This window comes from Arachis duranensis, chromosome 9 (genome assembly GCF_000817695.3).
Source record: "Arachis duranensis cultivar V14167 chromosome 9, aradu.V14167.gnm2.J7QH, whole genome shotgun sequence".
NCBI classification, from domain to species: Eukaryota; Viridiplantae; Streptophyta; class Magnoliopsida; order Fabales; family Fabaceae; genus Arachis; species Arachis duranensis.
In genome coordinates, this window is record NC_029780.3 from 9,970,843 (window position 1) to 9,984,092 (window position 13,250).

Sequence of the window (13,250 nt, forward strand, 5' to 3'; positions counted from 1 at the left end):
GAGTTATCTCATCTTAAAGATATCAAATGCGTTCATCATCTCCCAAGTTTGAATATTTCATAATTTTCATTGAATAAATTCCCTACTTGAATACATGCGTTATATTTTCTTATGGCAACTACTCACGACCTCTACCAACCAGGCAACCATGGACGATCAAACTAATGACTTGGTGTTTTGAGTATTAAGTCATTTTCCCCCCAAAAAATAATTCTTATTTATTTGTTCCTCCTAACAAGCTAACACCTACATGCGTTAAATACTAGACTAGTCTACCATGAAACCGAAGAAAATGACCAGTCTACCCAATAAATTAAAATAAAATAAAATAGCATAATATAATAACGAATTGAAGTAGTCAAAAGTCAAAACATAGAAAGACAATGCCATTTTTTTCCATCTCCTTCAGTGAAAGCAAGTATTCTCAATTGGTTCCAAGTAGTTCTTATGACATCAAGTTTATTTATTTGTTTAAAAACTTTTTGAAAACATTTCCAAGTCCTTGCAAAACTAGTTGAGATTCTCGTAATTTCCACCCCAATTTCAAGGCATTGAATAGTTGATGTGAGCAATATATAACAACTAGGTACATTTCTCAAATTCTCATGATGAAATCAGATATCATTACCATGGATTATTCCCTTTCACTTCCAACAATAACATTGATATCCCTAACTTTATTTTTTCTCTACAACATATGGAGAATAATTACGAAAAAACCTAGTATTCATCAAAATGAAAGTAACATTATTAAACAACCGCCACAACCATATGTTGCATTACCATTAATTGGTCACCTCCATCTACTAGGAACCAAAACACCACTTCACAGAACCTTTGCTTCTTTGGCTGATAAATATGGCCCTGTATTCCAAATCTACTTTGGATCATTACCTGCCATTGTTATCTCCAACAAAGAAGGAATCAAAGAATGCTTCACAAAAAATGATAAAGTTCTCGCCTCGCGCACCCCTTCGAGCCGTGGAACTCACCTTGCTTATAACAATGCCGCGTTTGGATTTGCTCCTTATGGACCCTATTGGGCAAAACAGAGGAAGCTAGCCGTTCTTGAACTCCTCTCTTCGCGCCGCCTCGAATCGTTGAGGCATGTTTATGAATCCGAGATTGATACTTTGATCAAGGATCTCTTGATACACCTTAGCAACAATAATTCTTCTATGGTTGTCATGAGTGAATGGTTTGAACGTTTAACATTTAATGTGATCACAAAAATTGTTGCGGGAAAGAGATATTTTAGTTACTTGGAAGATGTGGATGATTTAGAAGCACATAAAGTTGTGAATCTTGTAAAAGAGTTCATGCAATTGGCTGGTGGATTTGTTCTTTCGGATGCAATTCCATTGCTTAGATGGATTGGTGTGGAAGGGGGAGTTCTTAAATCAATGAAGAGAATTGGAAGAGATTTGGACACACTCATTGGAAGGTGGGTTGAAGAGCATAAGATGAAGGGTAATATGGTAAATAGCTCAAGTGAAAAGCAAGATTTCATTGATGTCATGCTATCTATTGTTGAAGATGATCCTGAGTCTGGCCATTCTCGTGACACTATCATCAAGGCACATGTTATGGTAAGCATAGTTTTTATTTTTATTATTATTTTTAGTTCTGCGTTTTTGTTTGATTCAATATGACAAATCTATATAATTAAGTAATGGGTTATGATAAAATGAAACTAATGTAACTCTTAACAATTATCATATTAAACAATTTTTTCATAAAAAAAATTGATGTAATTGCTATGCTTAACAAATCTAACAAATTAAATCATCAAAACTAGAATAAGAATATTACATTATTTCTACGCGTTTTTCGTTTTTTGTTCCTATTGTCCTAAAATTTTGATTCTTGTAAATGCTTTCACATATGTTTGTTCGGGTTAAAAATATTCAATTATATGTCACTATGAATACTTTCAAAGTCGTTTTCTAATCTTAACAAATAACATCATAAGTGAACATGGTCGCAAAAACACTAATACAATTTTAACAAAGAGATGTTAATAATTTTGCACCGACAAAAGTTATACATATTTAATTAAAAATGTTATTCGCACACCAAAATTAACTATAATATATTTGTATTTTACATATATAGTTTAACTCAATTTTCATGTGTATTTTGTATTCTAATGTATATTTTATACTGTAGCTAATATTAATTGTTGAATTTGATGTGTACCTAACATAGTTGATATTTAATAGATTTAATTATTTTATTGGTTTTTATATATTATCAAATTCTCAATTAAGTTTCTATATTTTTTTCTTTTCAATTAGATTTTTATACTATTTTTAATTTTATAATTTGATCTTCCTAGTGTAAAAAATATTAGAATTAACTAAATATTTTCTGTAAATTAAATGTATATATAATTAAGAATCTAATTAGATCTTTGAATACATATTTTTTGAAAAAAATATTCCATTTATTTTAATGTTTTGACATAAAAAAATCTAATTAAAAAATTAAAAGCAATATACAAATCCAATTAAAAAAAATATAAAAACCTAATTAAAAATTTGATAAAAAAAATATAAAAACTTAATTACAAACCAACCGAATAATTATATCATTATTGTTATCATGCATTTAACAAACAAGTCAACTTTTTATCATGTTTAGAATCTTATCCTAGCGGGGACGGAAACAACATCAACAACAATGACATGGATCCTTGCAACATTAATGAACAATAAACATTCATTGAAGCTAGCACAAGAAGAGATTAACCATCACGTGGGTAAGGACAGAAAGGTAGAAGCATCAGATATAAAAAACCTTACTTATTTACAAGCAATTTTCAAAGAAACTTTAAGGTTATACCCACCAACACCATTGTTATTACCTCATGGGGCATCATCAGATTGCAGCATTAATGACTACTATGTACCAAAAGGAGCTGATGTGTTTCTTAATGTGTGGAAACTACATAGAGATCCAAGTATTTGGTCGGAGCCTGAAAAGTTTTCACCAGAAAGGTTTATTAATGGCGATGGAGAAGTTAATGAAGGTCACCATTTTGAGTACATTCCTTTTGGGTTAGGGAGAAGGGCTTGTCCTGGATTCACATTAGCAACACAAGTGATTCTTATCACAGTTGCACGTTTACTTCAAGGGTTTGATTTTCATTTGTTTATGGATGAACCTGTTGATATGAGAGAAGGTTTTGGCCTAACTTTGCTGAAGTTAAATCCATTACAAATTTGTCTCACCCCATTGGTTACCACTGAACTCTATCAGTCACATATTTATTAAAAAAAATTAAGTGTTTTTTTTCTTTTCTTTATTTTTAGCTTGGCAACAAAGATAGGGATCGATTGTGTTGTATTCTTCTCTTCAACAAGTGTGTGTTGTATTTATTGTTTATTGTTTTTTATGGTTGACTTATAATTTATTACACAAACTTTACTTGCAATTTAAGAAATTACCCCAAAACTTTTTTTACATGTCATGACATTTTTTTTTGCTTGGATAATGTTGTTATTCTTAGTTTTTGTTTTTGGGAGAAGGAAGTTCAATTTCTACATAGAAAATTCAATTATGCATGAAAGTATCATGAATCTAACAAATAATAATACTTGACCAAAAAAAAAAAAACAAATAATAATACATGAATTAATTTGAAGAAATAGTAGACAAATATTACCAAAAGTGATCAAGAACACTTTTACCTGGTGGAACATATCCGAAGATTCACTTAATTACAGAGGAACTACCATGATTACTGGAAGAATAGCTTCTGTCCCCTTGAACAAGTCTAGCTAGACCAAAGTCTCCCAAGTGGGCAACAATATCATCATCAACAAGCACATTGCTAGACTTAATATCACAATGAATTACGGCGTTTTCTGAATCATTGTGAATATAATCCAAAGCAAAAACTACATCAAGAGCAATATTTACCTTTTGCATAAGGTTCAGACTCATATTTGTGGACTGGCTATCTTCCATAGTGTTGTGCAACAAAGTTTCTAGGCTCCCATGAGACATGAACTCAAACACTATGGCCTTGAAATCATTCCCGTTGTAATCAACACTTGACCAAGAAGTCAGTAGGTTGAGAAGGTTTCTATGTTTAATTTTTTCTAGGGCTTTACATTCAGCCATGAAACTCTTCGATGCTCCACGTGTTTGAATATTCAACACTTTCACAGTAACAAGTCTCTCAAAATGGACAAGTTCCTCTATACACAGAGCCAGAGCTTTCCGTGCCAACTAAATTAGATGAAGAAAATTGATTTGTTGCTTGATGTAGCTCTCCATAGGAAACCTTCAAGTACCTATATTCTAGTGATGGTGAAAAAGATAACTTCTTTCTGAGGCAATAGATACTAATAAAAATTATGAAAGAGATCAAAAGCCCACCAATCACATGAGAATAATTTTCTTTTTATGAGAGCTCTTATGTTTGTTTGAAGAAAACTCAGGACATGGAGGGAGATTTAGTTGAGGTATCCCACCGCACAGATCATTATTTCCAATGAGTGATATTACAATGATGTTACTAAAGACTCCTTCCAGTGGGACTTAACCATAGAGATGATTATAAGACAAGTTCAAATTACTCAAAAAAGTCAGGTTTTCAAGTTCATGGGGGATTGTGCTTGAGAATTTATTATTAGAAAGGTCTAACCTTTCAAAGGATCTTAAAGATCCCAGGAATGGGGGTAGACTCCCATGGAAGAAGTTTCTGTCTAGTCGAAGCTCTATTAATGTAGAACATGCACTAAGTTCCACAGAAATGACACCACAAAACTTGTTTGCATACATATATAATTTGGAAAGAGATGCATCAAATTTCCTAACTCTATAGGGATTGAACCAGTAAAGGAGTTGGTGAATAAGTCAAGATTTACTAAACCTTCTTGATAGCCAAAGGTTTGAGTAGGTATGTTTTCACTTAAATTGTTTACCAAAATGCTGAATGTGTGCATCTTTTTATAGTATCTCAAGGTAAATGGAATACTTCCTTCAAATGCATTAAAGTCCATGTGAACTTCTGACAATATAGTAAGATTGCCTATGCCAGTAGAAAAATTACCTGAAAGATTGTTCATACTCAAGAATATTATTACTAGATTTTTAAGCTTTCCAATTGAATTTGGAATTGGTCCCTCAAGGGCATTCTCATCCATAAGAAGTGAACCTAAGCCAAATAAATTTCCAATTTTTTCAGGTATCCTTCTAGATATTTGATTCAATCCCATGTCAAGCAAAATAAGATTGGTTGATAAGTTGCCTATGAGATTTGTCAATGCATCACCTAAATAATTTTCGTAAAAGTCCAGCATTTGCAATTGAGTACAATTAGTCAATGAAGAAAGGAAATTCAAATTGTGAGCTCTTCCAGTCCCAAATCTATTACGACCCACTTTAAATTCCCGGAGTTTGTGTAAACTTCCTAAAGTACGAGAAATTAGTCCATAAAAACCATTTTCTTCTATATCAAATTTTTGCAATTCGGACAAATTGGATATTGAAGATGGAAAAATACTAGTGAATAAGTTTCCTCCACACGCAAAATTTTGAAGATTGAGAAAAGCCAGAGGCATATTTGAGAGAAAATTACCCGCTAATGAAAAGTTTGAATATTTGAAAGGTTATAAAGTGAAGGAGGAAGTAAGCTAGAAAAATTATTTAGATTCATAGCCAAAAATTTCAAATTCGACAACCTCCCCAAAGCCGGAGTTATGCTTCTTTCCAAATGATTTTGTGAAAGTGACAACTTCTGAAGCGATGAAAGATTTACACCATAGAACCAAACCAAGAAGGTGAAAGAAATCAGAACTAGATGAGAAGAATAAAAGAGTTCTAGAATTCTAGAGAGAGAGAGAGAGAGAGAGAGAGAGAGAGAGAGAGAGAGAGGATAACCATCTAAGTAACTAGCTGACTTGGCTGCTAGTTACTAGCATAACAGAAAGACTAACTTTATTTCTAGACTCTTCTATAAGTTGCTAGTGCGTGTGTGTTCAGCTATACACCTAACATCCTCCCTCAAACCAATGGGTACTGCCTGCTCTACTCTTAGTTTTTCTCTCTATTTCGGTTAGAACATCATCTATCTTTCTAAGTTCTGCTTCAGTGCTACTTCTTGAAACAGCAGCTTGTTTTCTACTTGCCCAAGATATCAGGTTTGGACCCAGGTAGATGCAGAAACCATTGGTGGACTTTCTATCATCAATGTCATTGCCCCAGTCAGAGTTGCAAAATCCATAAATTTTGAAATCCTCAGTTTTTCTAAATATTAACCCATGATCTATGGAGCCAGATAGGTACCTCAATATCCTTTTGATGCTTTCCAGTGACTCTCAAGTGGTTCATGCATGAATTGGGCAACTTTGTTTACTGCAAAGGTGATGTCAAGCCTAGAAATGATTGTATATTGCAGCCCACCAATGACTGACCTATACAGTTGTGAATTATGAACTTTGGCGCCACCTGATGCAGAAAGTTTTAGTGCTAAAGTCATAGGGGTCAGCATGCCTTTTGCATCACTCATGGCAGCCTTCTTCAGCAAATCCTTTATGTACTTTGTTTGACTGAGTACAACTGAATTGTCTGGTTGATTTCTGACCTCAATTCCAAGAAAATAGCTCATTTCACCTAAATCCTTGAGTGAGAAGACACTATGCAGCTAAGAGGCCAGTTGCTAAATTTCTAACTGAGAGCTTTCAGTTATGAGGATATCATCCACACATACTAGAATGAAGGTTGACGATTGATCAGTGAATTTTGTGAAGAGAGAAACATTAGATCTTGTGTTCTTGAAGCCAAATTGATTGAGTGTAGAGCTGAGCTTTGTAAACCAAACTCTTGGGGCCTGTTTTAGGCCATAGAGAGCTCTTTGTAGCTTGCAGATTTGAAGTGAGTTGTTGGCAGTGAAACCTTTAGGATGTCGCATGTAAACATTCTCATGAAGATCTCCATTGAGAAATGCATTGTTGAAGTCAAACTGTCTCACTTTCCATCCCTTTGAGAGTACAACACTAAGAATGGTTCTGACTATGGAGGGCTTAATGACAGGGATGAAGATTTGGTTGTAGTCAATCCCTTGCTTTTGATGGAACTCCTTTGCTACCAATCTTGCTTTATATTTTTTATGCTACCATCTGGATGCCTTTTGATTCTGAAAACCCATTTACACCCAATTGGTGCTATGTTTGGTGCTGCATCAACTAGCTTCTAGGTTTGATTCGGTATTAGTGTAGAGAATTCTTTCTCCAACTGCATCAACTGGCTTGATATTTGGTGCTATTTTGGTGCTGCAAATGACAATACAGTCGACAAGAGCTCCTTTCTGGATGGTAGCTGTTCTGAAGATCATAAATGGCGACGCTGTTGCTGCGGAAATTTGAAAAGAATCAGATGCCCCTCTTGCCTCTTGGACTGGTTTACTTTCGTTGTTATCCACCTCAGAGCTACCTTGTAAACCAGTTGAAGCATCATTCATTGAAGCTTTTCCTGGAAAACTCAATTTTATACTTTCTGCCACAGATTGATTTTTATCAGAAATCTCACTGGAGAGAGTCTGTGGTACCCTTTCTTTTGTTGCATCTTTTAAGGATGAACTAGTATGATCAAGCAAACTGAAACTTATATTCTGGAGCAAATCAATACTTTTTTCCCCATTTACAAGGGAGTTAATAGAACTCTTAAAACTGCACACATGATCTTTTCCAAAAGCAAGAAAGTTAATTCCCTTTGGAATCCTAGCTGGCAATTTCTTTGGAATTTCCACCAAAGTTTGATTTGTTCCAGATGTACTTTGGTCAAAAGAGGATAAGCCAACTTTGGTCGTTCCTTCCTTTGGCGTAGTAGGAGAAGGCAACGATAGCTTTGCAACATCGACAAAGCTAACTCCTTTAGATGCAAGCTTAAGCTGTTTCTGTACAGTGTTAGCCAGCAAAATCTTCCTTGGCTGGTGACTGTATCAATAAAGCCCATTTTAAGTGAGAATAATTATAATTATAATAATGAGTCCCGCTAAGGAGACAATGGGTTTTGGAATTCCCTAAGGATCGAACTCTTGACCTTTCAGATCTAGAACTCTAATACCATGTCATGATACCACTCATCTCAGAGGCTTACGCTGATGGAAAAGGGTAACACTAATAGTTATATCTCTAATACTCCCTGAACCTCCATTGTACGCATTGTACAGATATTCCATTGGCTCCTCATACTTCCCCTATAATAATACACATACATGCATCTGAAAATACCGATTGATAACTATTGAGATTCAAAAACGAGAAAGGCTTTTAAAATGCGTGTATCAACCACACGGTACACAGGAGAGGCTAAATTATATAGCCACTAAGTATTAAACAATGAAATATATATGAATATACAGTTTCACTAAAAACATAATGTAAGAAACCACAATTACAGAGAATAGAAGTAGTATAGTATCATTCAGACTGATGAGCTAGAATCTCAGATCACAGTTGAAGAGCAGATAGAAGAGAATTAGAAACAAGCAAAGGGAAACAGCGCACTCAATTCTCCCACTTCCTGATTCTGCTTAACTACAAAACTGTCCCTGAACCTCTTGCGCCTATATACCTGCTGCCCTTTGGGAAATTTTCCTCAAAGCTAACACATAATGCACAACCTAATTATCCTAATTATATATGCTAACAATAGCCTTTGTATTTGGATTGAAAACACAAGCATTTTACGGGAAGTAATATAGAGTGGATGTGGTACCTGGTGCGAAAACAAGCATGCATCACCTCTGACACAAAAACCTCCGGGCACAAAGTTAACACAAGGATACTTGGAGAGTTGATGATCAAAAGGGCAGTCATCCCCTTTCATGCAGGAGTGACGAGCGAAAAAGGAGCATGGCTGCAATTTCAAAATCAATATCGTTCAACAGCAGTTAGAAAGTCTAGTTCACAGGATATTTCTCAAGTCCTGAAATGTCTTGATGAAAAATCAATAGACAGTAACTTATAGATAAGAAAAGTACCTTTGATTTGGTAGAAGGCATTGTATCATGTGAAAAATGGCACTTGTCACCCTGCCAAATTTTTGTATCAGATGAAGCAAAGGATGCCAAAATAATATGATAATTTTGAATATAAAAATATAGCAATGTATTGCATAAATTACAAAAATATACTACTCATAAAACAATGACACAGGCATGCTACGGCACAAATTTACAAGGGTTCATGTCAATTCACGTCACATAAAAGATATATGAAAATTTTACAGAATTTCTAACTCAACTTTCTAATATAGAAATCTTGCATAACAAAACATCTATTTCATCATAGGATTTTGTTATCATGTTGTTGTAATGTGTTTACCGTTAGTCCCAAATATAAATGAACTTCGAGCAGGTCACCATGTTATAAGAAATGAATATCTCAACTACCATCTAGGATCACACTTAATTATAGTATCAAAACACACATAAAATTTTCCCATGCTCTCATACAAAGTTCGACAGTAAAATATGAAAAAAAAAAAAGAATGAAAGTGGAAACAACTCTATGCAAGTATAAGGGGGAAAAAACATTTTAATATTTTATAGTTACACAACAAGCCTCATAGCATCTTCCAACAAGAAAATGGCGACAATAAGAGATAGTTTTTGGTTTCTGTTGTACTAGAGACAACTTCAACCTTTTAACACCAAGTTGTTTGTTCTTTTCTGCCCGTTTTTTCCGCTTTTTTCCTACATAATGAAGTTCAAGAAAGAATGGGATCAGTCACATGTTAGAAAAACAGGTTTATGAATTATTCTATCCAAATAATGTAAAATTGACTAACATTGAGTTGACATAAAAGGATGGGAACTCAATATATCAGAAGAATACCTTCTTTTTCGCTTTCTTTTCCGCAGAACCAGGGTCACGCTTTTTCTTACAGCTGACATCAACTTTCTGTTGATGAAAAAATTGAATAAAAAAGAAAACTGAACAACCATACTCTTAAACCAATACAAGTGCCTATTAATCTACCTTTTTTATTTATTTTATTCGTTTATTGTTAACGTGTAAAATAGTAATCAATATGAGAATAATCAAGATGGCAAGATCTTTAATGTCAATGGTATTGGATTCAAATTCTTTTTATATATAGATATAGAGAATATCAGTTTTAAATTAATAATGCTTAGTATCCTAAATAGTTTCAAAATAAATCAACAAAGTTCATATGAGATTCGTTATTGCCAGTGAAAACTAAGAAATTAATTGACATAATCTATAAATATACGGAATGATTGTCATTTAAATACCATAGAAGTAAGTTTAAGCAGTAATGTACCCAGGTCAAGATCATACCTCTGATGCAGCAGGGTTTCCATGATCCTTGTCAGAGTCCTCTTCCAATATGCATTCGTGCAAGACTTGATTTTGAACATAATTTATTGGCATGTCAGTAACCAGTTTCCTACCTATTTCTTTGCCTAAACCTTCCTTTTTTGTCTTCCCCATATTAATACTTTTGGGGTTCTGAACCTCATCAATTTTCGTTTGAGGAATAAAGGAATCTGCAGTAGGCATGCCAAATGAACTACAATCCACTCCAAAGTCTCCAACAAGTTCTCCCTCTTCTATGTCTTCATTTTCAATCTGAATATTTGAAAAATTAGATGCATTGTTTGCACAAGTTGACTTTTCTAAATTCTTTTCATTTTTCATTTCATATTTATCTTCCAAAGAAACATGCAATCCTTGAGTAACCATTAAGTCACATTGCTCTACCTTCTCAACTTCACCTTCTTTAGAATTTGGAAGAGAACCCGTTGCAGCACAAACCACTTCCATTTCACTCCCCTCTCTCCCGTGGTTTATACTTCGATATACCAGTTACCAATGCAGAAGTTTGTTCCTGTGCTGATGTTGACAACTCAACTCCTAAGCATTGATTAAAGTTTTCAGAGGGAAGTTGATCAAGCGGGCCTTGTACTTGCATCTCACCTGCATTACCACATTTTTTGACATCAGAATGCGGGAATTCATCATTCTCGAATCGGTAATCCATAGGCTCAACTGCCCTGTTCTGTTCCTCGCCTGACCCTGCACTCACAGAGATTAAACCACTATCACAAATGATATTTTGTGTTCCATTCACAACCAGTTCCAACTCATCCATTATCTTTTGTTGCTCTATATCTGCATCGTTACACCTGTCCTGCAGCAGTGTCCTAAAAGTATCCTCAACTTCCTCTATTCCCATCATCTCCTCTATATCACCCAAAACAATATCATTGACAACACACACCCTGCCCTTGTTTCCAGTCCCTTCAACAGTCTCGTCAAACTCCTGTATGCTTTCGATCGGGACAGCATCCTTGGGATGTATAAAATCAGAACCAACAAATTCAGAGAACTCGGGTCCCTTCTCCTTTTTCTCTGGCTTCTTTCTACCATTGCCATTATCTTGGAAAAGAAATAACCATAATTTAAAACAAATATGATAGAGGCAAATAAATTTAAAAAAGTGTATAATCAAAGTGAAATCAACAGGAAATTGATCTTTATGCACAACCAAGCTTCCATGTCAATTTCTCAGGCAATAGGTAAGCTAAAAAAAGTAGAGACAACACTTGATGAGTAAATTGTACCCTTTTGGGTTTCAATTTACCAAAATTTAAGCAAAATCCAGACTGGATTAAGGAAAAAAAACTGCGCAGAGAGGTTAAAATAGTATCAAATTAAGCAAAAAAATAGCAAAAAAAAACATATACAAAAACCATATGATCTAAAGCACAAAAATAATGACAAATTTTTAAAACACAACTAATAAATGACCAAAAGAACATGCTACAAGAAACATTTTGATTTAAAATAACATACTAGGTGTGGCAAGAAGCTGAGAGAAAATTCGAACAAGAGTGATGTATGTTTCGCTGTGTTAAGTGTGATCGGCGATAAGGAGCAAAACTCCGTGGTTTTAAGGTATCCAATTCAGCTTGCTCCATTGGAATCAACAAAAAGGTTTCAGAGTTGCAAAGCTCTTACTGTGGATTTGGCAAAGAGGCAAGAAGCTGGCTCACCACCCCAACAGCTTCCTTCTCCTTCCACCTCTTTAGGCTGAGCCTATAAAGATGCCCAGTATGTCCTATTTTCTACAAAGTTGCAAATAAGAAGATTTATCCTTTAAAATTGCAAATCGCTCTCCTTATTTGACCTGCAGTAAAGAAAATGAATCATTGAGAATTTTTTAAATTTTGCAACTTAACAAATATAGTTCTTGCTTGAGTATAATTAGCTATGTGCTTTCAGTTTGTTTTTTGTGGAGCAGATTCGAATATGCATATTCAAACATGCCTTTGGGAAATTTATCTTTGTGCTCAATATCAACTTTACCACTCTTTTTATCCCAAAACAGCAAAGAATCATAACAAATAAAATCAGAATAAAAAACAGTAGAGAATCAATAATCAAAACAAAAATAGAAAATAGAACCAATAATCATAACAAATTGAACATCATCATAACCACAATCAGAAAATCAAAACCAAGAACCAAGAATCAATCATCATAACGAATACAAAAATCATCAAGTCACAACATAAAAAAAATAGAAGTCAGAACAGAAAAAAAAGTCCGGAAAAATCAGATTAAACAAGAAATCAGAACAAAAATTGAACAAATCATACCTGAGGCTGAGAGATTGAGAACGATGGAGCACAACAAAGAATGATGGAAAACAACGGCGCTAAGGACGATGCGGCTGCTGAGATTGACGGTGCTGAGAACGACGAGGCTGAGAGACGCGGCTTCTGGACGGCCGATGATGGGACGGAAACTGCGGTTGCTGGACGGCTGGATAGCGACGGCAGAGAGGAGTATAGGACTGTGATGAGAGAGGAGTGTGCGTGAGTGAGGGAGAGAGAGCAGTTTGTGTGTAGCGAGAAAAGAGTAAGGAGAAGCGGTAAGTACGGGACTGTATCAATCAGGTTTAGATTAGGGGATATTTTGAAAAGTTCTTTTATATATATAGGTACCGGTTCAGTTCGGTTTGATTCAGGTTTTTAGTATCAAAACCAAAAACCGAACCAAACTGAACCAAAAACCCCCAAAATTTTATTTTTTCAGTTTTTTCAATTTTCAGTTTGTTTGGTTATTAGTTTTTTCGATTCAGTTTATCAGTTTTATTCAGATTTGATTGATTTTGAACATCCTTAAACACTGCAACCAAAACCTTGGATAAATCCAAACGTCAATATAAAAAGTAAACTCAAAATCAAAGTTATTATTGAAGGA

At 34.5% G+C, this 13,250-nt stretch overlaps 2 protein-coding genes across 2 annotated transcripts; one reads left to right on the forward strand and one right to left on the reverse strand.

Moving 5' to 3' along the window:
- The first annotated feature begins 256 nt into the window (after nt 1-256).
- LOC107464642 (cytochrome P450 CYP82J17) lies at nt 257-3,405 on the forward strand. The gene is made up of 2 exons (XM_016083580.3): nt 257-1,589; nt 2,644-3,405. Exons 1-2 carry the CDS (start codon nt 606-608, stop codon nt 3,274-3,276), a joined length of 1,617 nt encoding a protein of 538 aa, XP_015939066.2. The 5' UTR covers nt 257-605; the 3' UTR covers nt 3,277-3,405.
- On the reverse strand, nt 1,101-12,932 carry LOC107464558 (probable LRR receptor-like serine/threonine-protein kinase At3g47570). Its single transcript, XM_052254765.1, is given in 10 exon segments — nt 1,101-1,157; nt 3,693-4,201; nt 4,203-4,301; nt 8,731-8,871; nt 8,996-9,046; nt 9,658-9,709; nt 9,852-9,917; nt 10,320-11,420; nt 11,838-12,171; nt 12,644-12,932. Coding segments are annotated over 3 exon segments (687 nt in total). The 5' UTR covers nt 8,832-8,871; nt 8,996-9,046; nt 9,658-9,709; nt 9,852-9,917; nt 10,320-11,420; nt 11,838-12,171; nt 12,644-12,932; the 3' UTR covers nt 1,101-1,157; nt 3,693-3,714.
- Between the last annotated feature and the right edge of the window lie 318 nt (nt 12,933-13,250).

Excerpts from the sequence above, each read along its gene's own strand:
- LOC107464642 (XM_016083580.3), top strand. The coding sequence starts at position 606 with ATGATGAAATCAGATATCATTACCATGGATTATTCCCTTTCACTTCCA. Across the intron at positions 1,590-2,643 it reads TCATCAAGGCACATGTTATG|AATCTTATCCTAGCGGGGAC; the intron begins GTAAGCATAGTT and ends TATCATGTTTAG.